The sequence below is a fragment of the Salvia splendens genome, chromosome 3 (genome assembly GCF_004379255.2).
Source record: "Salvia splendens isolate huo1 chromosome 3, SspV2, whole genome shotgun sequence".
Lineage (NCBI taxonomy): Eukaryota > Viridiplantae > Streptophyta > Magnoliopsida > Lamiales > Lamiaceae > Salvia > Salvia splendens.
In genome coordinates, this window is record NC_056034.1 from 22,323,954 (window position 1) to 22,347,305 (window position 23,352).

General features: G+C 36.7%; 2 protein-coding genes across 2 annotated transcripts; one reads left to right on the forward strand and one right to left on the reverse strand.

Moving 5' to 3' along the window:
- Positions 1-9,129: 9,129 nt before the first annotated feature.
- On the forward strand, positions 9,130-10,063 carry LOC121795478 (delta(8)-fatty-acid desaturase-like). Its single transcript, XM_042194015.1, has one exon. The coding sequence runs from the start codon at positions 9,273-9,275 to the stop codon at positions 9,936-9,938; it is 666 nt and encodes a 221-aa protein (XP_042049949.1). The 5' UTR covers positions 9,130-9,272; the 3' UTR covers positions 9,939-10,063.
- A 643-nt stretch (positions 10,064-10,706) lies between these two features.
- Positions 10,707-12,609, reverse strand: LOC121795479 (probable xyloglucan endotransglucosylase/hydrolase protein 32). Its single transcript, XM_042194016.1, has 4 exons — positions 12,349-12,609; positions 11,955-12,051; positions 11,546-11,763; positions 10,707-11,129 (listed from the first exon to the last, which is right to left on the reverse strand). Exons 1-4 carry the CDS (start codon positions 12,555-12,557, stop codon positions 10,763-10,765), a joined length of 891 nt encoding a protein of 296 aa, XP_042049950.1. The 5' UTR covers positions 12,558-12,609; the 3' UTR covers positions 10,707-10,762.
- Positions 12,610-23,352: the final 10,743 nt, after the last annotated feature.

Consider the following 23,352-nt stretch of genomic DNA (forward strand, 5'->3'; position numbering starts at 1 on the left):
TATCGCTTGGCATTACCACCCAACTTTGGGAACGTACACAACGTATTCCACGTCTCCCAAAGTCGAAGGTACGTGTTCGACCCAAAACATGTGATTCGCCATGAAGAAATCACTCTAGAACCTGACCTGAGTTACGAAGAAAAGCCGGTAGAAATACTAGATCGAAAGGTGCAGCAGCTTCGGAACAAGTCGATTACTACAATGAAGTTTTTGTGGAAAAACCACGGACAGGAAGAAGCAACATGGGAGCTAGAAGAGAAAATGAAGGAGAAATATCCTGAGCTTTTTGTCTAAATACATCCTAAATTTCGGGACGAAATTTCTTTTAAGAGGGGTAGCATGTAACGACCCGCTAAGACGATATTACTAGAAACAATATTATTAGCTTGATTACCTATATAAGTGACTTTTATGCGATTAAACTTGAGCCACGATAGATTGTCATCGTTGTTTGTTGATAGGCAAGTGAATATAAAACACAAATATTAATACACCTATATGAATATAATAAATTTAAATGAATAAATAAATAAGATCCCAAAATTAAAATCTTAATGTCTGATACAACCAACAAAAGTCCAACAAAATTTAATACATCCCACGATCTAAGAAAGCGGGTACTTCAACGCGGATCTACACCAAATTAAATAAATAATTAAATAAATACTCAAATAATTACTTAAATATTTAAATAAAATAAAAAAAAATTTAAAAAAGAAGAGATATGGGCAGATCCTGGAGGATCAATCTCCTCTCAGCAGCATTTAATACTGCATTTAATGATACATTTAATGATAGCAGGGGATATCAAATCTCCTGACAAAGGAGAATGATTAAGAGAAGAATGTTAGCAACTTGCTGCCATAACTTGCTGCCAACGCCACTTTCACAGCCATCTTTTATACATATACGTAGATATCACAATCATTTTCTTCACCCCCACATCACCATTAAACCCCAACTTCTTCCACATAGCAACAACTTTAAGGAGATATCAGGAGTAACATTGTGTGTATTCCAGATCGGCCGTACCAACACTTTCTACTTTCTACCTTCTACCTACTAAGGTAATCTTCAAACTTTTTTACCTTCTTTAGTGCAAATACATACATTCACACTTGAAACCGAGGACTATCATAGATGCATTAGGCAACACCAACATCATGTGACTCTTATAACAATTATATGTATAACCTCAGGCTAAAGTCCTACAACAATTAACTAAAGCAATAACTGGAACTCATCTATGGGAAGTGAATCTGCCGAATCTCAGACAGCAAGCTTCGGCACTCCGTCGCCGATAACGACACCCCCAAACTCTCAAATCTTGCACTAGAGTTAGGATCCTTAGGAACCTATATAGTAAAACAATAAAACTTTCAGAATTCTTTTTTTTAAACAATCAAGTAAAAATCTAAAGAGGATGTGGAATAGAACCCTTACTGCCGGGGGACGAACGGCGTAGGTGGGGCGTCAGGGGTAGCGGCGGCGAGGTGGTGCATGCCGGCGGTGGCCGGCGGTAAGAGGCACGGAGGAGGCCGAAGTCGCCGTCTGTGCATGCACAGTGGCGGAGGCGGCGGCGGCTAATCTGAACGGGAGGAGATCTAGAGGTGACGGCGGCGTCTGTGCTGCGCACGGTGGTGGCGGTGCGTCGCCGTGCTCGTTGCGGCGGCGGTGGTGGAGTGGTCAGTGAGAGAGAGAGAGGAGATAGGAGAGAGAGAGAGAGGGAAACTGACACAGAGAGAGGAGAGAAGAGAGAGAGGGTGAGAAGGGAGAAAGAGGGGAGGAGGAAGGAGGACCACTGCCGGAGGTTGCGGTGGCGCGACGGCGGCACATGAGGGAGGCTGGCGGTTGCGGCGATGTGTGAGAGGGAGGGAGGCTATTGTTCTTTGATTTGTGAAATGAGGGAGGAAGATGGTGACTTAGTAGTATGTAGGTTTTAGTTATTTTGGGCTAGCCTTTTTTTTTGTAATGAGCTAGTATTTCTTTTACTTGGGCCAAGGGAGTGAGGAATTAAAATGAGCCCAATCCTTTAAATCATGAAGGCTGTTTTAAATAGAGAGAAGCCCAATTTCGAAATTATTTGTGTTTTGGACTGAAAATGAAAGAGAGTCTTCATCTAGTAAAAAATTTAATAATATCTTTTGAAAGCAAAAGTAATATTTAATTTTAGCCTAAGTTTTAAAATAAGATTTTAATAATGTTTACTTTAATTATTGTTTTATGATTTCTTCAAATTATGTAATTAAACTAAAATAGTTGATCTTAGAATTTATTTTAGGGGTTTACGTAACTATTTTAGTGACACATGGAGTGTCACTTAGTCAAAGGCCTAAATAACAAACTAAGTAATAATAGAAAATATAATTTTTGGAAATTTCTTAATAAATAGTACTAATAATAGTAATAATATTAATTGTAATAATAATAAGAAGAAGAAGAATAAGAATAATATTAATAATAAGGTTAAACCTTGAGATTTTCCTTCTCATTTAATTAGATTAGTTTAAAACTAAATTAGTATTTTCCTATTGTGATATTTTCAGAAGGGTACATTCGTAAGTAAAATCGGAACGAAAGATTCAAGTTAAGAGAACTAAACGATCAAGGTGAGCTTTCTTATACTAAAAATACAAATCGTATTCTGTGAAAACATGAACACATGTTCGTGATTTTCTTTTTAAGATATTGTCTTGCCATAAATATTTTGTCTGATGCCTATCTGTTGGCTAAGGCCAAGTGAATTAAGAATGATGATATATGTGAATCGAATTCGGGTGCTAGTGAGGGTGGTGTCCCTACTTAGACTAGTGTACACAGGAACCTCTGACCGTGAATGGCATAGAAGGTGACCGTGGAAGGTGGCCACCTTCCCGACACAAGGAAACCTTTGACATGATAGGCAGAGAAGGTGATCGTGCGAGAACACTATCTCGACGCCACAATGTGATCAGATATGGCTAAGTACAGGAAAAAGGGTCTGCAGTCCAATGTGAATATTTTAGTAAGCTCGTGTCTTTTCAATAAAACCCCCGAGTGTTACTGTGACGATGGCTTGACAATATTTTCAAATGTATATTTGTATGTTCGGCAATGTGTTCACTGAGTACTTTTGGTACTCAACCCTGCATATATTTCTAAATGTGCAGGTTGAGTCATGAAAAGGGGGAGGGACAAATGCTGTGGAGAGCTAGCTAATAACTAACTAAGAATAAAACTCTCGGAGGTTCATGTCTCCACACATGGACCGCGTTCTTTTGTTTCCGCTGTGCCGGTTAAGAGGCAATGCCTATTTTACTTTTGACTCTGATAATCAGAACTTATATGAACAGTCACTCGATTCTGTATAATCGAGTGTATTTTGTTATAAGTATTTCCCTATTTGACTTTATTTTTGTGTGTCTCGTTCTGCCATGGCTTTAATTTCCCCTAAATTCTATCCCCGCTTCTTATAATCCCTCCTTAGTCATGATTTCCCCGAGTTATATTATCCTTAGCTAACTTCGGTCTTGACATATACAGTAATTATAAATGAACAATTGATGACTACAACTTATATAGTTTTTAGAAATTTTAATATAGTTATATAAACAAATCAATGGTACACAAATGTTAATCACAATTCATCCAACAGTCCAACACCCTACACCTAAGTTCATCAGCAGCGGTTGAAGGACGGCGTCCATCCGTCCGTGCCAGCGGCATGGCACCCGCTGTCCGCCGCTGCACTCTCACCGCTGGCACGGCGCTGCTCGATGCATCGAGCACGCCGTGCCAGCGAGCAGCTGACGTATCCTCCTTTGATTGGCCAACGGCAATACCGTTGGCAATTTTCTATCTTTTTTTAAAAAAAAAATCAGATTTTAATTAAAAAATCCTATAAAAAAAATATTTTTCCACTTTCCAAAAAATTATATCCGTTTCTCTCAACTTTTAATTTATTTTTCAATTTTTTCCCCAAAAATTCACATTTTCATCTATAAATACCCTCACTTCCACACAAAAAATTTCACACCACAATACACAATTCTCATCTAAATTCTCTCATTTTCAATCTTTCTTTCACTTTTACAACAAAAAAATGTCCGACTCCGGTGATCACCCCTCCGACTCCTACGGTTGGAACCACGAATGGTTCGGCTCGCAACCATTTCCTAGTCCAGAAATAGAATTTTCGGCCCCTCCTCAAACCCAAAGTTTGCAAGCTCCGGGTGGCTATCGGCCTTACTCGGTGGATGATCTAGAGAGGGAGGGAGCGGCGGCTCTCAAACTCCGCACCCCGTACACTCTGGGGAGATGGATCAATTATTCAAAGCGTTTTTATCTATCTCCGATGATCTAGAGATTGGCACGAACCAATCCAGGGACCATTTTGGCGGCGCATCTGTCGCTGGTACAATCAAAACCGTCCGGCTGGAACAATCGAGCGCAACGAGAGTATGGTGCGCAATGCTATATACAGAGCCAACGAAGAAATCCAAAAGTTTCAGGGGTATTACCTCCAGGAAGAGCGGTTGGCGGGGAGCGGCAGAAGCAAGGTCGACATCATCTGTGCCGCGTTGGCGACCTACCAATCCCAACACTACAAACCGTTCAAGTACCTCAATGTTTGGCAGGAGGTGCATCCGAAGTATAGGGGAGGCATATCATCCTCCTCTAGCTCCTCCGAAAAACGGTCGAGATCGGTATCCCCGATGAGGTATCCACCCAGCTCGCCGGAGCTAACTTGGGTAGCCCCGACGCCGACCCGAGTAGTTCCCAACGCCGACCGCAAAGAAGGAAGAAGTCAACGGCCAACCGCCGTCGCGCCGCGACTCCATCCGCCCCCGATCCCTCTCCCTTTGTGCCACCTCAACCCCCCACCAACTCATTGTGGGGGGTTTTTGGTCCAACTCAATTTGGCCGATAGGTCAACTTTGACCCCCGAGCAACTTCGATCGCATGTATCCAAGCCCCTTGGCCTAGTGGTAAAGGGTGCTGGATACCGCGTCCATCCTGGAGGTCTCGAGTTCGAACCCTGGGTGGCGTAATTTATCTTTCCTCCTTGTTATAGGAGTTGATTTGTAATTTCCTCCTTCATATATATGATATAAATATATGAAGTTAAATTAAAAAAAAAAAAGCAACTTCGATCGCATGTGGCAATGATACGGGGTCTCCAAGGAACATTGGGGGTAGAGCCGAATGAATAGTCTTCCACAGGGGTATTTTTAGCCTTTAATTATGTAATTTTTATTTTTTAGGATTTTAATTATGTAATTTTAATTTTTTAGGAGTTTAATTATGTAATTTTTAATTTTTAGGAGTTTAATTATGTAATTTTTAATTTTTAGGATTTTATTTATGTAATTTTTAATTTTTAGAATTTTAATTATGTAATTTTTAATTTTTTTTATAATTTGTAATAGTATTCCGGGTAATTTTAATGCATTTTAATATTGTGGAAATGTTTTTATTTAAATTTAATAATAGAATGGTGGGACCCTTGAGCTTATCCTTGCGGAAGAGCACGGATGTGAGTGTTGTGCTCTTGCCTAAGGACAAGGCGTAAAAGTGGGTCCGGGCTCACATCCGTGCTCGTTGGCAAAAGCACGAATGAGGATGCTCTAAAACTCATATCAAGTTGGTAGGATAGCTATTAGGCCATAATTTAAAATTTTTAAAGGAAAAATTTAACCCAATTAAAAAATACTCAAGAAAACACAAAAGTGAAGGTTGCCGTTGGCCCGTGGATGGGGCAGGCCAGTAGAGCTGTGGATCACGTTCTCCTATAAATTAATACTCACTCCGTCCCCCATTTATAATTTTATTTTGACTCGATACGAATTTTAAGAAACTGTTTGACTTCGTACAGAAAAAAAAAAGAAAAATGAGTTAGTGGAATGTATGCCTCATTTTTATATATTTATTTTATAATAGAATGTGAGTATAATGAGTTAACTGAATGGTTGGTCCATTTACCTATAATGAAAAAAGTAAATGGGACTTTGAATCACAAACATTTTGAAATAACAAAATAAGACTTTAAATGAAAACAAAGGAAGTGTATAGAAATAAGATCTACATTTCAGTAACTTTTTCACTCATTTATTTATAAGGTCAAATAATTTAACTCATGATTGGAGGAAATATAATTTTAAACCCTATGAAAGTATTTAGCTATTCATGTTTATAGGAATTATAGTAAATAGATTGGTAGGAATAATAAAAACGTGAACAACAAGGAGAATGGATATCGGAGAAGAGCTGGACGGCTGGAAGTCTTCAAATCGATGATAAAGTCTACCGACTATCTTCGTCTTGTTCTAGGACGGATTTTGGGAGTTTTGGGCATGAATGGATGTGTTGGAGTCGTGTTTGAGGAACTTAAATAGATAGAAATCTGAAACTAAGTCGAATTTGTCCATGTATGTTCCAGCTGGTCACTGACTCGTTTCAGGAAAAGTGCAATTTTTGGCGAGTCATCGGAATTGCACAGCTCCTGCACAGTCTTCGTTAAACGAACATAACTTTCTCTATTGAACTTCGATTGACATGTGCGAGGTACCCACACGAAGCTCTTTCGAAGAAGATAATGCTATCCTTTTGAGATAATTTGGAGATCATTTTGGTAGTAGTATTACTATTGACATTCTGACTTCATTCACTTGTCCACCTTGCCTTGAGTGATAAATATGTTTTTGGCTTGTTTTCACATATTTTCTTTCATAGCTCACATAAAATGGTTAAAATACCATAATATACAATATATGGTATATTAATGCCCTTTTAACAGCCAAATATATATAAAAATTATGCAATTTCCAACTCTAAACACGTGTAAAATCCAAGCTTATCAACTAGTAGTCGTTAGTTTTGTTTCAGTTTAAAAGCTTTTCTGTTAGCTAGTTTTTTATATTAGATTTTTAGTGTCATGGAAACCATTTATTGAGCTCGATTAAGTGAATAAGATCTCTCTTTCATGAAGTTCCATTCTCATCCTTGGTCACACAATTGCGGCTCAAACGTTTTAGCCATTGACAATTAAACCAGCTACGCTGATGAACTTGTCTGGCATACCTCTAATATAACATTTCTCATTAACTGACACTAATTTTCTTTTTCGTTGGTAATGGATCCCACATTCCATTAACTCATTTCACTCATATTTTATTATAAAATTAATATATAAAAATAGTACATATCTTCCACTAACTTTTTACATCCATTTTCCACTATATTACTTAAAATTAGTATTGAGTCAAACGACGTCAAATAATAAGGAACGGAAGGAGTACATAATATGAAGTGGTTCTTCTAATTGTTGGGGATCCTATGGACCGCCTTGCCCCAGTGTAAGGCTGCCACTGCACTCTCACTCTAGTTACATGAGTGAGAATACCAAATTACATGCATGGATATTTTTTTTACCACAAAACCTTGGTATTATTAATTCAAAGGCTTGATACTTAGTGATGGTGTTGGTTGTTGCGGCAGCATCAGGGTGTAGATCAAATTGCATTGATCAGTGATCACTATCCAACCACATCAATGAATATGTTTTATACTATTTTTATATATTCTTTCCGTCTAATAGCAAGAGATATTTTTAAAGTGACATAAATTTTAATATATAGTTGGTAAACTATGGGAAGAAGTGAAAAAAGTGAATGAAATACTTATTAGTAGTAGAGAATGAGATTCACTTCACTAAAAAAAATTATTCCCTCCGTCCCATAAAAATAAGTCATATTTCCTTTTTCGTCCGTCTAATACAAATAGTCCATATCCATTTTTGGGAACTTTGTTCTCATTCTCTTTTATTTTATTATTTATGGACTCCACTATTCACTACACAATTTCAACTACTTTTTCCCCTTATCTCTTACTTTACCAATTATGCATTAAAACTCGTGCCCATACCAAATGACCTATTTCTATTGGACGAAGGTAGTATCAAAAATATAAACAAACTATTAGGACCAAAATAAAAAGAATGCCAATTTTTATAAGACATAAGATATGAACTATGATAAATGCTTATAGTATAATTATTTGAAATATGGAGTATAGGGGCGCGTTATGGTGACACCAATTTTAAGGTGACAACATACCACCAACCTCGTGCTATCACGTGACATGTTAGCTATCCTGCAATATTCAGTAGTAGGCATTTTAGAAGGATTTTTACAGATTGCATAATACTAATAGGTGGATTGCAATGTAGATTATTGAGTATTGTATTATTGTCTATAATGCAAAACAACTGTATACAAGAGCAATCAGTCTATGTATATAATGCAAATTATACATTCTATACTATAATGCAAATTATACATTCTATACTATAATGCAATACTCAATAATCTAAGCTGCAATCCACCTATTAATATCATGCAATCGGTAGAAATTCATCTAAAATGCCTACTAATGAATATTGCAGGATAATGTGCCACATGGCAATACGTGATTGGTAGTACGTTGTCACTTCAATAAGGATCGTCATCTTAATACTACATCCCATTGAGTATATATTGAAAAAATATTAAAATAGCGTCGACTTTAACTTTTCCTAGCTAGGAAAAATGACATATCAGGAAGATAAAAACTCAAAGTTGCTTTATTTGAGAATTGGCAAGTGAATATACTATTCCCTCCGTCCTATAAAAATATATGCACTTTTTATTTTCATCCGTCCTACAAAAATATGTGCATTTCATTTCTAGAAAGTTATCCTAATTTATTACCCTTATACATCAACTTATTTACTACTTATACCACCATTAAACACTACTAATAATGCAGCCCTCATTACCCACTTACACTACTTTAACTATTATTTTTTGCATCTCTTTTATTTTACCAATTTTTTCTAATTAATTCTTGTACCATATCAATTTTCTATATTTTTATGGGACGTGACATATCACTTATTATCTTATTATCTCCAATGTATACCTTGAAAAAAATACATCAACAAAAATCCACAAGCAAATAAATACTAGTAGTAGTACAATACTTATTCCCTCTATACGTTTTGGTGGGTTTAGATGCAGCTTCTACTCTTGTAGTCACATCTCAAAAAACCTTTTTTTTAGACTAAAGTCCCAAAATGGTCCTTAACATATTGCGTTTTTTTATTTTGGTCCAAAACATTATCTTTTGAATTATTCGGTCCTTCACATTTGAAATCGGAACACATTTGGTCCATTTTGGACGGTTCCGTCAAAGTTTAGACGGTTTTAATTACCGGGTCAAAAATCCGTCACTAATCCATCACTAATTGGGAGAAAATGATCCGTCATAAATCTGTCACTAATCCATCACTAATCTGTTACAAGCTGTTCGAGATAATTGATCAGCTTTCTCGCGACTATCGCAACCTCGCGACGCAGTTCACCAGATCCAGAATGTTCGAGAAGAAATGCCACGGCGTGATCTACAGCCTCTGCTTCATCTCGGTGCTCCTCGCCACCTGCTTCTACGGCGTCCTCCGCTGCGACGGTTTCCTCACACACATTCTCTCCGGAGGCCTCCTCAGATTGATCTGGATGCAGGTCGCCTACCTATGGCACTACTCCGGCCACTACAACATCATGATTAGCCCTAGATTCAACAAACTGGCGCAGATCCTCACCGGTAACTGCCTCACCGGCATCAGCATTGCGTGGTGGAAGTGGACGCACAACGCGCGCCACATCGCCTGCAACAACCTCGATTACGACCCCGATCTCCAGCACCTCCCGATGCTCGCCGTCTCCACCCGCTTCTTCACCAACCTCACCTCCAAATTTTACAACAGAAAGCTCGAATTCGATCCAATCACCCGATTCTTCATCAGCTACCAGCACCTCACCTACTACCCTGTGATGTGCGTCGCCAGAGTCAATCTCTATCTCCAGACATTCCTCCTCCTCCTCTCCAACCGCAGAGTCCCCGACCGAGCCCTAAACATATAGGGAATCATGTTTTTCTGGACATGGTTCCCTCTCCTTGTCTCCTGCTTGCCCAATTGGACCGAACGCGTGCTCTTCGTGGTGGCCAGCTTCTGCGTCTGCGCCATCCAGCACATCCAATTCAAGCTCAACCACTTCGCTGCCGACGTCTACGTGGGCCCGCCCAAGGGGAACAACTGGTTCGAGAAATAAACCGCCGGGACCATCGACATCGACTGCCCTTCTTGGATGGATTGGTTCTTCCCCAGGCTGCTGAGGTGCCATTTGAGGAAAGTTTCCCCCATCATTAAAGAGCTCTGTAAGAAGCACAACTTGCCCTACCGGAGCTTAACCTTCGTCGAGGAGAACAAGTGGATGTTGTGAACGCTTAGAACCGCCGCGGTTGAGGCCCGCGATTTCTCCATGGCTCCCAGGAACTTGTTGTGGGAAGCTGTCAACACTCATGGATGACACATTTCAACCACATTTTGTTTTTGTTTTGAAATTAATTTTGAAAGAAAAGCTGATCAATTATCTCGAACAGCTTGTGATGGATTAGTGACGGATTTTGTGATAGATTAGTGACGGATTTGTGACGGACCAGTTTCTCCCAATTAGTGACGGATTAGTGACGGATTTGTGACCCGGTAATTAAAACCGTCAAAAATTTGACGGAACCTCCAAAATGGACCAAATGTGATCCGATTTCAAATGTGAGGGACCGAATAATTCAAAAGATAATGTTTTGGACTAAAATAAAAAAAACGCAATATGTTAAAGACCATTTTGGGACTTTAGTCTTTTTTTTATTTAAGAATATTGTAATTAATAATAAAAATTCGAAATAATTAGCGCCAGCACTCCGGTGTAAGGGAATGGTCCCTTTTATAGTCCTTGCAATAGTCATATACCAAATAGTGACTTTGCACCCATTGCATAGCCCTAGCCTGCTGCCCGGTCAGACGGCCCGACCGGTACGGGGAGCCAGATACAGGGCGGCAGCGGGGCGGGGAGTAGGCGGTGCAGCCGGTGGCCTTGAAGTTGGTAAATCTTCCTACAAAGGGCTGGTAGCGGTAATCGACCTTATATTTTCCATTCTCTGTCGCCCAAGATGATGCATCCCATATCGATCCATAAACCCACATTGGCCTTAGTGGAAATGTTGTTGCACTCTTTCTTGGATAACTCCTTATCGGCACATCATCCACAAAGAATCTGAAATTTCATTCCCACCAAATTATTACAAAGTGTTAATGTACAATGTAGATCACATCATCATCTATCATTGTGTTATTGTCATTGTCAATTGGATCTTAACAATTATTTGGAGTATTATTATTGAAGAATGTCGCATGGCATGGATCTTGTGATAGTAGGTATTGCTTTTTTCTATGCTTTTCATATTGTTATGAGCTATCATTTATTGTTGAATGGAAGTTCTAGGTGATGTTGGCAATAAATCTAGTGGTGCATACTAGTGTGTTCAGTCAATCATAATTGCAGAAACAGAGATATAAAAGAGGGATTGAATATTATTTAATTTTAATTGATTGGACACATAAGTGAAAATATGTTGGGACCACTAAATTTTTACTACTTTATTGTGACAACTTCGATATTTAAATACTTACGTGATTTCTTTAGGGGTCCATAGGATGGCATAATGATGAAAATCTTGAGTGGGATCAAACCATAAACGAAATTTCATCTCTCTCCCAACAATTCTTCCATCCCCACTTCCTCTCACATAGACATTAGTTTGAAGAGTATAAGGCTTCCCAAATGTTGTCCCAAGAAACTCGATGTCCACCTCGTCGTGGAAGCCCGGATGAGCTTCACTGTTGGAAAGCTGCATAATTCAGGTTATGACCAAGGTTTAGCCCATAAAAATAGGGAATCGAGATTAGTTACTAGTATTTACTAAATGTAGTTTCGGTATTCACAATGCTACTTAAATAGTTTCGGTATTCACAATGCTACTTAAAGTTTTATGTTGTCGTTCATTCCCTTTTTTTAGAATAAAAAACACAAAAATCTTACATAGAAAGCTGTAATAACTCCGGCTGTATAACCACGCTGGAGTTTAATGGAGGCTCCAAAGTAACCGGAACGAAATGGCTTGACGGACTTAAATCCACTTCCTACACACCATCCGAAACCAATAAGAATTAATCAATGATTTTACTTTGCTACTCAAAATAAGTCGGTACATTACATGAACTAGAGACAATACCATTAGTGCTTGTTTGGTAGTCTAGATAATGCCAAGATACATGAGTTATATGAGCTTATTTGACTATTTGGTAGATAAGATGAAGCCCATGTTAGGTACTTAAAGCCCATCTTAATCTAATTATCTTGCATTATCTTAGCATGCCTACCTAACTGGCGCTTAGCATATATTGCAAATAAAAAAGAAGTTAAGGGAACCAACCCCGAGTTTCTATCTAGCCAAATGGTGGCACCGTTATTGTCCGCATTCTGGTGAGCCGGACCCCATAGATTCCTATAACCTTGATAGAAGGCCATGGTGCGATACCGGGAGCTAGGGTAGTAGCCCGGAGAGGGAGGCCTTTGAGCTGCATTGGCAAGAGTGGAAATGAGGGAGATGATGAGAGCAAGTGGAAGAAATGGAGATGCCATGACAAGAGGAGATGATTCAAATCAATGGCAGGGTGATTTAGTGTTTGGAGTTATAAATGTGAGGATGGGGAGGGAGTATGGTGCATTAATAATGGAAAATGGTAGGGCCAAATGGAGAAGTCAGTGATTTAGGCTTTTGGTGCCAGAGTAACTCAGATTGCTATGCCTATAGTCTTTGCCATAGGTGTAATTTTGTAGTGATGAATGACATGCATTTAATTTTCAGTCAATTTAGCTAGGCCAAAATGTCCAATTATTTGTGGATCTACATAGGAGAATTCTAGCCCCTATTGTATGATTGGGGTAGTAGTGCACACGGTGAGTTTCGCTTTGGGCGTTTTTTACTATGCACCATTGCTACTTGATTATCACGGACTCACCAATTTGTTGGTATAAGGTCGAATCACAATAATGCCATCTATATTAGATGTACGTCGTTCTTGCTAGGCATTTCATCCTTACTTGCCGTTGGATATCATATCATCCTTTCATTCTTTAAACTTTTATGTCTAATAGGAGGGGTCAAAAAATTTGAGGATGTGAGGGATGGAATAAGTATCGCTTTATTTGTTGGTATAAGTATCGCTTTATTTATTATCATGGCAAAAAGTAACATACTCACTTAATTCTAATAGGAGGGGTCAAAAAATTTGAGGATGTGAGGGATGGTAACAAAGGCTGAGAACTTAGTTTACCTAAAAATAAAAAAATTGTTAACTTACAGCAAATTTTCTTTCATGGAGTAGGGACAAGAGTATCTTAATATTGAGTTTGAAGATATAATTTGATTTTCTGTCTGTGTCTGTACACAACATTCATGAGTTGGTTGACAAATTTTTCCGGAGATTTAAATTTTGGACGGTGATTTTCCTCTGCAATTTAGTTCAAGTACACACTTATATACATCGCATGATCGCAATATGCTTAATTTACATTATTCAAGATTATACAATAGTACTTGGTTTTCTATATAAATAGTTTGTCAAGTTACAATTATTTTCATTGGAGAGTTTCACAAGAAATAACCGATTGATAATATGTGTTATGGAGTAAGGTATAACCAAGCAATTCATCCCACACTAAAGATGCACTTGACTTGCAATATTTATAATTCACATACTTTTTCATTCATCACTTAATATCAATGGGACACCAAGAACTTTAATGATCTAAATTACGGAAGTAAGGAACAAAAGCTATTATAGAAACTTAAAGGTAGTATTTTTTATTTATTTTTCAGCATCGACACTTAGCAACTTGAAACAAATAGAAACTTAAAGAAATTAAGGTTGCATCGAACATAAAATAGCAGGTGTAATCAAAGTAAATAGAAACTGGAAATGTGAAATAAACAAAAATGATATACTTAACGATGGAAATTGTTTTCAACAATAGATCACTAACTACGAAATAGACATAAACTAGTAAATAAAAGTAAAATTATTTTAGAAACAAACTAAGAAATTGAAGTGAGACGCGCGCGCATAGTGTATGTCGCGTGAACTTGGCATGCGCACTTCCCCTCCAACGTGACCGTGCGTGCACCTTGCGATGATCTAACCAGTTTAGACTTGTTATTTTGCATGATGAGTATGTGTTTGATATGGATTTGGTGACGAATTTTGTTCATATACTTACGATTCACCAATCCAATCTATCTTTTATCTCTCGATTGTTTGGGCCCTCACAATTTGTTTCTTCATCTTATTTGTTTATTTAATTTTGTGTCATGACAACTAGTATATAAGTTGATATTATTTGCGGTTTTAGTGCTTCAATTTTACTTCTTTTAAGTTATACAAATGTCCGTCATTTAAACATTAATCAAAGAATACATTGCTTGCTCAAGTTATAATGAAAAAAATAGAAAAGCATTGACGGTCATTCCATTAATTTGTAACAACTCTATTTTAGAGGGAATATTTTTTAGTCAATTTCGACTTTATATCATTCGAGCTCTTTTTTTCAGATAGAAATACCCAACCGCCATGAAGAATAATTTAGTCTATTTACTTTCTCTTTTTCATTAAAATATTTAATTTCCCTTTCTTTCTTATTCCCCTCATCCTTCTCTCCTTCTCCATCTCAATCGTCCTCCCGATCCAAGTCGATTCCTAATTTCCTACACCAATTTGAAGAATTCAAAGCATCACACTTTTTTTTCTTATCTCTATCTACTCGTCACCCCCAATTTTAATGAAAAGAAATTTACCTTTCCTGACAACTAGTTGTGGTATAGTTCTCTGTTATATGGACGTCCTACATTAACATGAGTATAATTTTGTACAAAGCCATACAGTGATGCCGCTGTCCCCACATTAACATGCTAAGTGGAGTATAATTTTGTACTCCCTCCGTCCCGGCTAAGATTACACACTTCTTGGCCGGTACTGGATTTTATGAGTTATTGGTTAAAGTGTTTAATTGGAGAAAGAAAAGGTGGGTGGAAGTATTAAAATAGAGATAAAGAAAGATGAATATTTTAATAGGAGTGAGAAAAAATTGTTGGGTGTATCAATTGGAGAGAGAAAATTTCCAAAAAATGAAATGTGTCATCTTAGTTGGGACAAACTAAAAAGGAAAACGTGTCATCTTAAGCGGGACAGAGGGAGTACAAAGCTATACAGCCGTTCCATTCTAGACGTTTTTTTCTTTTTGGGATGTCCCATTCTAAATCACACATTTTGAAAATATAGAAACACCCTCTCTACTTTTTTCTTCTCTCTTACTTTATTTTTTCTATTTTACTCACAAAACAACATTACATAAAATCACACGTCGAATTAAAAATGATCCACTTAAAGTGAGACGGATGGAGTATAATTATGAATTAATACTACAGAAATTGAGGACGCTGTCCCCATATAATTTATACAGAAAAAAAACTAGACTTTCCATTTGGTGAAGCAGCGTATGCGTGTGTAATAATTAATACTGTACCACTAAATTCACGAAAACATGCTAATAATTCACGTACGGCCACTATAGTATTACAGTATTTGCATTTGCAATCGGCTGCAATTCTAAAATTCGAGTCATTCGACAGTTTTAATGACGAGGGACCTCTTTCATGTGACTTCCATACTTTTCACATTCTTTTAGTATGTGTGTATGTGCCATTTTGATGCCATTTTGCCCTGAATTACTAATAATATTATTTTTATGTTGCAGTTGAACTACAATTAGGATAACGTTATTATTTAGTTTAATTAATGTATCAATCTAGCAGTATAAGATTAATAATAATATTATTATTATTACTATAGTTATACAAATAATACACCACTAGATTATTTTTAAAAAAATGATCCTAATTACTTGCGTACAACTCCACTTGTCATTTCTTAAACAAGTAAGACGACTTTTCCATATTACGTGTCGGCGATATTTTAGCCTAAATTACTAAGTACATTGGATATTGTTTGAGGGCGTGCTGTTTAATGTGAAAATAACAGTTGAAAATTTCCTGCTTTAAACCAAAAGTTCAGTTAATTAATTAAATTTTATATCTATGGTAGATCTCCCCATGGCGGATCAAGAAATGAGTACCTCATGTTTGTCAGTAAGAATTGAAAGAAGAGTAATTAATATGGAATTCATGAGTAATTTAGGACATTTCACTTTCACGCCCTAAAAAGCAAGGCATATTGAAAACAAGCTGTTTGTCTTTATGATCTAACATTAAATCTTCTTCAGCAAAATGGACAATATCCCTAAAAAAGGACAACACATGCAAAATTAGCACTTGGGAAAATCATAGTAATAAATAATTAAAGTGGAGAGAAAGTGAAGTAAAAGGGAGAATAATGTAGATGAGACACATCTCTACGTTGTTGTCTTTCTTACTTTATTTACTATTCACTTTCACTATTTATTATTATAATTTTATCAAAACACGTGAGAAAAAAATGTGTCACTTGCAATGAAACAAAGGAAGGACTCCACCTTAACCTACATGCAGTGTCTTATAAAATTAAGTAATTTACTGTAAGCTGAAGAAAAAAATAACTGTATCCAGATTTTATATATTGACAATAATAATTAACTGCAAATCTTTTACAATATGTTTTTTGATACTCTATTTTTTTAGCTAAGGTAAAGATAGAACTATATGTAGGGGAGTAATGTCTACCGACAATATAGGGAATGCCTTAAGATGCTGCCAGCTGCCAGCTGACAATAAAAATCAATCTAATGCAATAGTTCAATCATTTTCATATACTTTAATTTATAAAAGATGCACCGTCGATTTTTCTATATATGCGAAATCAGCTAATAAGTCTCCCTTCGCTCATCGAGTAAAAGTTTCATAGTCTTCATCTCAAGTGGCTATGTGACTTGCTATATCCAACTAACAACATTTTGACAAATGAAATTATTAGAAACTAATTAGTGATTCATTATTTTTTTAATATGGAAACTTCTCCCAAAATTGCCGGGTCTTCCTTATACAATTTTTACACTGATATGCAATTATTCACGCTTAATTTGGGATCTTATGCATACCTTTATATTTCTTATTATGTGTATATATATGAACGAAAAATACATGTGGCCAAAACATGAAATATTATGTACAAGTTTTTTTTTTCTCTCTAAATATTATGTACTCCTACAAGTTATCAAACCATCTCATCATTATCAATCAAATTAATATTTGTATATTCTAGCTATTCTACTATAAAGACTTTATGAATATTCCATGACTTCGATGATTTTATTTTCTTGTATTGAATATTTTTTTATTTTTTGACATGCTATTGAAAATCTATAAAAAAAAGTCAAAAACTGAAATTAATTAATAAATACTATAAAATTTAATTTATGGTCACATTTTATTAATTGTGTAGATTTTTAGTTTATATATAATGTGTAGAGGAGGATGTTACTCCCTCCGTCCCTTAAAATTTGGCACCATTTGACCCGGTACGAGTTTTAAGAAATGTAATAGAATGTGGGTTGAAAAAGTTAGTAGCATGTGTGTCTTACTTTTATATATTAGTTTTAAAATAAAATGTGAGTGAGAATGAGTTAGTGGAATGTGGGGTCTACTACCAAAAATAGTAAAAGTAAAATGTGATAAATTTTTAGGGACGGACAGAAAATGAAATAAGTGACAAATTTTCAGGGACGGATGAAGTATTATATATGTGTATGTATATATTATATTATATGAGGAAGGTTTAGAAATTCTTGGAGAAATTTCCATAATTTAAAACAATGGATCTAATTAGCTTCACACACAGTATTTACCATATGCACGTGAAATTTAACATTTTTAGAGTTCTAATTGTCAAAATATCATTAGTTGGACATACCAAGTCATATTGCCATTTGTGGCATGTCATGACTAGGGAATTTTTGCTCCGGGGCCTACCATAAATGCCAAAAAAATTTATATACGTCGAAGACTGATAGATTAAATTTTATTTTCTATTTATGTTATTATAGTATATTATAGTACAAGAGTTAATTATAGTTTATCTCCAATTTTTACAATATTTTTATGAGGGAACATCTTTTTAGGTTCACGAACTTTGCCAAAGTATCATTTTAGGTCCGTGAACTTTGAAAATATAATTATAGGTCCGTCAACTACAAGTTAATATCATTTGAGGTATTTTGAACTTTTTCCGGACGAAAATGCCCTTAAGGCCTTCAAATGGCAATTTGGAAAATTCTTTCGCCACTCATCTTGCGTCAGAGACCTAGGGTCCAACAATTTGTAACGCCAAATTTTTAGATTTAAATTCAATTTGGATAGTAATTGATCTTCATTCTGAAATTCATATAAATAATACTCCGAATGACAATCCAAATTAATAGCTATCTAATTTCAAAACAAATAAATTAAATATAATTCACAAATCACCTATTATAAGTTCTTAAAATGCAGTTTAGATTGAAAAAATAAAATAAAGTATCAAGTCTCAATTCACTATTCTTAAATAATTAGTAATCTAATAATTGAAAATTTAACACATATTTTTTATGGCAAATTTTAATTATATTTAAATTTAATTTGTAAGGTAATTGAATTAAATAGTAGTAAAAAAATTATTGGATGAGTAGCAAATGAAATGTCCAAATTGCCCTTGAAGGCATTGAGGGCATTTTCGTCCGGAAAAAGTTTAAAATACCTCAAATGATATTAACTTGTAGTTGACGGACCTAAAATGATATTTTCAAAGTTCACGGACCTAAAATGATACTTTGGCAAAGTTCGTAAACTTAAAAAGATGTTCCCTCTATTTTTATTTTATCTTAACATTTATAAATATAATTTATATAGTTACTTTTTTATTTATTAAATCTATCACTGATCTATCACTCAATCACGTTTTCATACAGATACCTATCCATTTCAACAATTTTCCCTATTAATTTAGAATAAAGGAATAGGAGTATTATTTAATCTATTTTTATTAGAATATTGTCATATGTTTTCCATAGATGATAAGGATCTGATATGTTTTTATTTGATTTGTTTTATTTTCATAGGATATCTTTTTGTATATTTATATACTCCATTCGTTTGCTAATAGGAGTCACATTTTTTTCGGCATCGATTTTAAGATATATTAAGAAAAGTGAGTGAAAAATAGTTAGTGGTATATGAGTCTCACTTTTAGTGGTATATATATATATATATATATTAGTTTTAAATGAAATGCTAGTATAATGAATTAGTGGAATGTAAGACCTATTACCGTTTATAGTAAAAATGAATAGGGTTCCACAATTGTATTTTCGCCTAGTCTAACTTCTCAGTTTACCCTCCTGATCTTATTTGAAACCCGAGTAGTAATTTTTAACCCGTTTTTGGTGCGTAGCAGCAACCAAATCCTTTCCCAAAATATCCTTCCACATACCCAAAATATCCTTCCCATACTTTCATATGCTAGTTAATAGCTAGTGGATTAAGGTTTTGAACACTTAGAGTATGTGTTCAACGACAAATGACTAGGTCTAGTGTGTGTTTACTTGACCAGTCTTCTAATATTTTCATGCACCTTGCACGTTTGCATCTAAGTCTCAAGCTTTCAGCTGCCATTAGCATTTTAGAGAATCTAGTCCAACACGACAGGACCAAACATGTGGAGGTTGATCGACATTTCATAAAAGAGAATGTTGAAGCTGCAATTATTGCTTTTCCATTTGTTTGATATGGCGATAAGCTTGCAGTCATCTTTACCATGTCAGTGAGCACGAATAATTTCCTAGGTATTCTTAGCAAGTTGAGTATCGAGAATCCCGTTACTTAACTTGAGGGGAAGTCTTAGAAGATCCTGCAGATCATATGGAATATCACATAGTATGTTACCCTTGTTTCGGCACGTTGTTGGTGGAGTTGTTGCATTTGTCTTCTCAATTCTCCCAACTCAATATAACGAAAATCGTGTTCACGCTTTTGGACTTCTCCCGGAATGATCCTTCGACATGTGGCTTCACAAATCACATCTTTAATACCACAAAGAAGATGGAATTCAACGATTATGATAAAAAATATATGAACGTTTTGGGAAATACATGTTAGGGAGATTTACTGAAACGTGAACAACTGGATATACTGAAAGGCGTGAACAATAATTTCAGATCAAATCAATTTGGTGATTCAACCAATATTTGATCGGATGCAATTCAGGTTTTAGAAGTTTCGTATGTTACTTCTTCGATGAGACTTTGAATCGAAAAAGATCAATAAGAAGAGGTCTGAAACGAAACATCGCGTCTCTTCACGAAGCATTGCGTCTCTTCATTTTTCTTAACTGATTTTAACAGTTTTTTAAGGAGTTTTGAAAATTGCAAATAAGTCCTTAGACTATCAGCTCGACCCCAGCCAGGGGCTCTGCCCCTTTGACCCAGCTACTGGGGGGCGCTGCCCCCGAACCCCCGTCTAATCATAATGAATTCAAATAAGCGTGCACTCCGCACTTCCAAACTTATATGATGTCTCATTATGACTGATAAGGCCTATTTCATGCATCGGTTTAGGGGTAAAATGTATGCTACTTGATCAGTTTATCACGCAAAACGAGTGTTAATTGTGCAGGAATGCTACTTGACCAAAGGCAACAAGGTCAAACTAATCAAGCTGGCACAGAAGGCGAAAAATGCCAAAAAATGGGTGGGTTGATCAAGGAGGTGATCAAGCAGTTAGCCGGGGGATCACTGCATTCTAGAAGGAAGACGCGTCAGGCTGATGCGCTGGAAGGCGAATCCTCATTGTGTTATAGAAGAACCACGACATTCTAGAAGAAGGGCACGTATCAATTGATGAGACGCACGATCCCAGCAAGGACGGATATTCGCTGCCAAAGTTGTTTTCATAGCTGGAGGTTGTGTGAGGAAATTATAAATAGAGGATGCAGCGCCATAATAAGGAGCTTTTTTTCTTCTTCGGCATTTTCTTCCTTTTTCCTCGCCTTTAGTTTAGTTTTTCCGCCTGTTCCTGGTTCCAAGTTCTTTCCCAATTCCAATATAGCCTAGTTAAAAAGTAGAAATGGCCAGTTAGAAGGAAAGCGACTGAAGGGAGTGTGACAGAAAATCAATATCTGTTCGGCGCCATCTCAAGTTTCCAACCGAGGACCTCTCGGCTTATTTTGCCTTCTTACTTTCTTGTTTTCTGAACTTGTTAGCTTAGTTAAATTTTGTCTTGTTGTGTAGTTAAAGAATCAACCTTGTTTTGTATTTCGCATTTTCGCAGTACTATTTGAGTTCTGAGTATAAAAATAAAAGTTGTTTGTTTTCGGAATTCCATGTCCACTGTTCCAGTTTAGTTTCGTTTTAAAGTCCCTGACCGAGTGTTTGAATCTTCATTATGTTGAATGACAAAGTGGTTTGTAGTTTCGTAGCATAATTAGGTAGTTAAGTCTAGGGGTGGCAAATCGTGCGTGTCGGGTTGTTATCGTGTCGACACGATAATGACACGACACGATAACAACAAACACAAACACGATCCGTTAAGAAAACCCCAAACACGAACACGACCCGCTACCCTCAGATAGGAACACGACATGAACCCATTAACGACACGAACCACTTCGGGTCAACACGTACATGAGATGACACGATAACGACTCGATAACAACACAACATGATAACGGTTAAACCTATTAAAAACATACAATTTCTAATTACAAAATCTGATCTAAACATAAAAATATCAATAATTTCTTAGTAACAAAATCCAACAAAAATCCAACAAAATTCAACAAAAATGAAAATAATAAGAATTAATAATATTATAATATTATTTCTTAACGGATAACACGAACCCGACACGAACACGACACGAAATTTTTGTGTCCTTAATGGGTTGACCCGATAAGGACACGAACCCAATAAGCTCTGACTCAAACCCATTAATTTCATGTCGATTCGTGTCGTGTTATCGTGTCGTGTCAAAAATTACCAGCCCTAGTTAAGTCTTTATTTCAGCCTGCGGTTTACTTGGTCCGTTATTTGTTGTCAGCATGATGAGTCCCTTGATCAAGTAGTTAGTCTATTTTCTGCCTAGCGTAATTGTTAAGGACCTAAATCACTAACGATCCGATAAAACGGACAATAACGAGATAAAGATAATTCGGCGCCCGTGAGGGTCGGCGGAGATAAAGATCTGGGCGGCTGTGCGCGGGTTCCAACCCGTCGGGCATCGGCTACAGATCAGATATATGTTCCGGCTGTGCGCGGAGACCTTCCGTCAGGCAGCAGGTAGCGTAGGGAATTACGGATTCAAAGCATAACTCGGGGCATTTGGCCGAAATAATAATATTCATTGATTCATTGTTGGATGCTTAAATATGATAACAAGCTCTCCTATTTATAATAGTAGAATACTACCCTAACTTATTGAATAAGAAAACTAAGATATGGAAAAGATTTGGTGAAATAAAAGATAACTAAATAATTGTCATTTCCTAAGATATGAGATCGTATCAACTCCCCCACGGTTGAAATCCGCCTTGTCCTCAAGGTGGAAACTACGAAGAAACGACGATAGCCGTAAGCAAAAGCTTTGGTGAGGCGTCTCCTCCTGGATCTAATACATACTGAATAGTTGAATGTATCCCTCGATCACTTCCATAAAAAATCAACCAAGGAGACTTAATGTGACTGCCAAAATTCCGTACCAAAATGAAAAACCTGTTCACACCTCCAACAATGCTCAACCATGGCGTGTCATTGCGCGGAGGGATCAACCTTGCATCGGTGTCGAGCGATATTGATCGATGATTCATACTTGGAACATCACCGACATTCAAATCCACATAGACACAAGCAAGTGCATGCGAACCGGAGTGAGCATCCCTTGTCTTACCCAATTCTTTCGCGTTTAATTTAAGCTCATCCTCACACAACCTTCGCTTCTCCTCCATTACCTCTTGATTGTCCTAGTTTTTCATATCAAATCCAGCCAGGATGTCATTAACAAGGCTCTGATTCTCCATGCTCTCTCTCTCGCTCGGCTTCTCCATCAACACACTAAAATCTTTCTCTTTCGGCTCTATACTAGATCGAAGGGCGTCGGCTTTATTTTCTTTCTCTAGCAAAGTCTCTGCATCTTCTCTCATCTCCAATTCCTTATGTGTTGGAACACTAAGATCATCAATCTTCCCATCATATGCCCCGACGAGCACTTGCCGCGGCGTATTGCCGGTCTTGACTATCTCTTCTATGGACTCGTCGATTGGAACATCAACATCAGGATTAGAGTCCCCATTGTGAGCGGTGTTGTTATGAACATCCTCAACTAGAATATTGGGCAAACCACGCTGCTTCCCCGAATCAATAA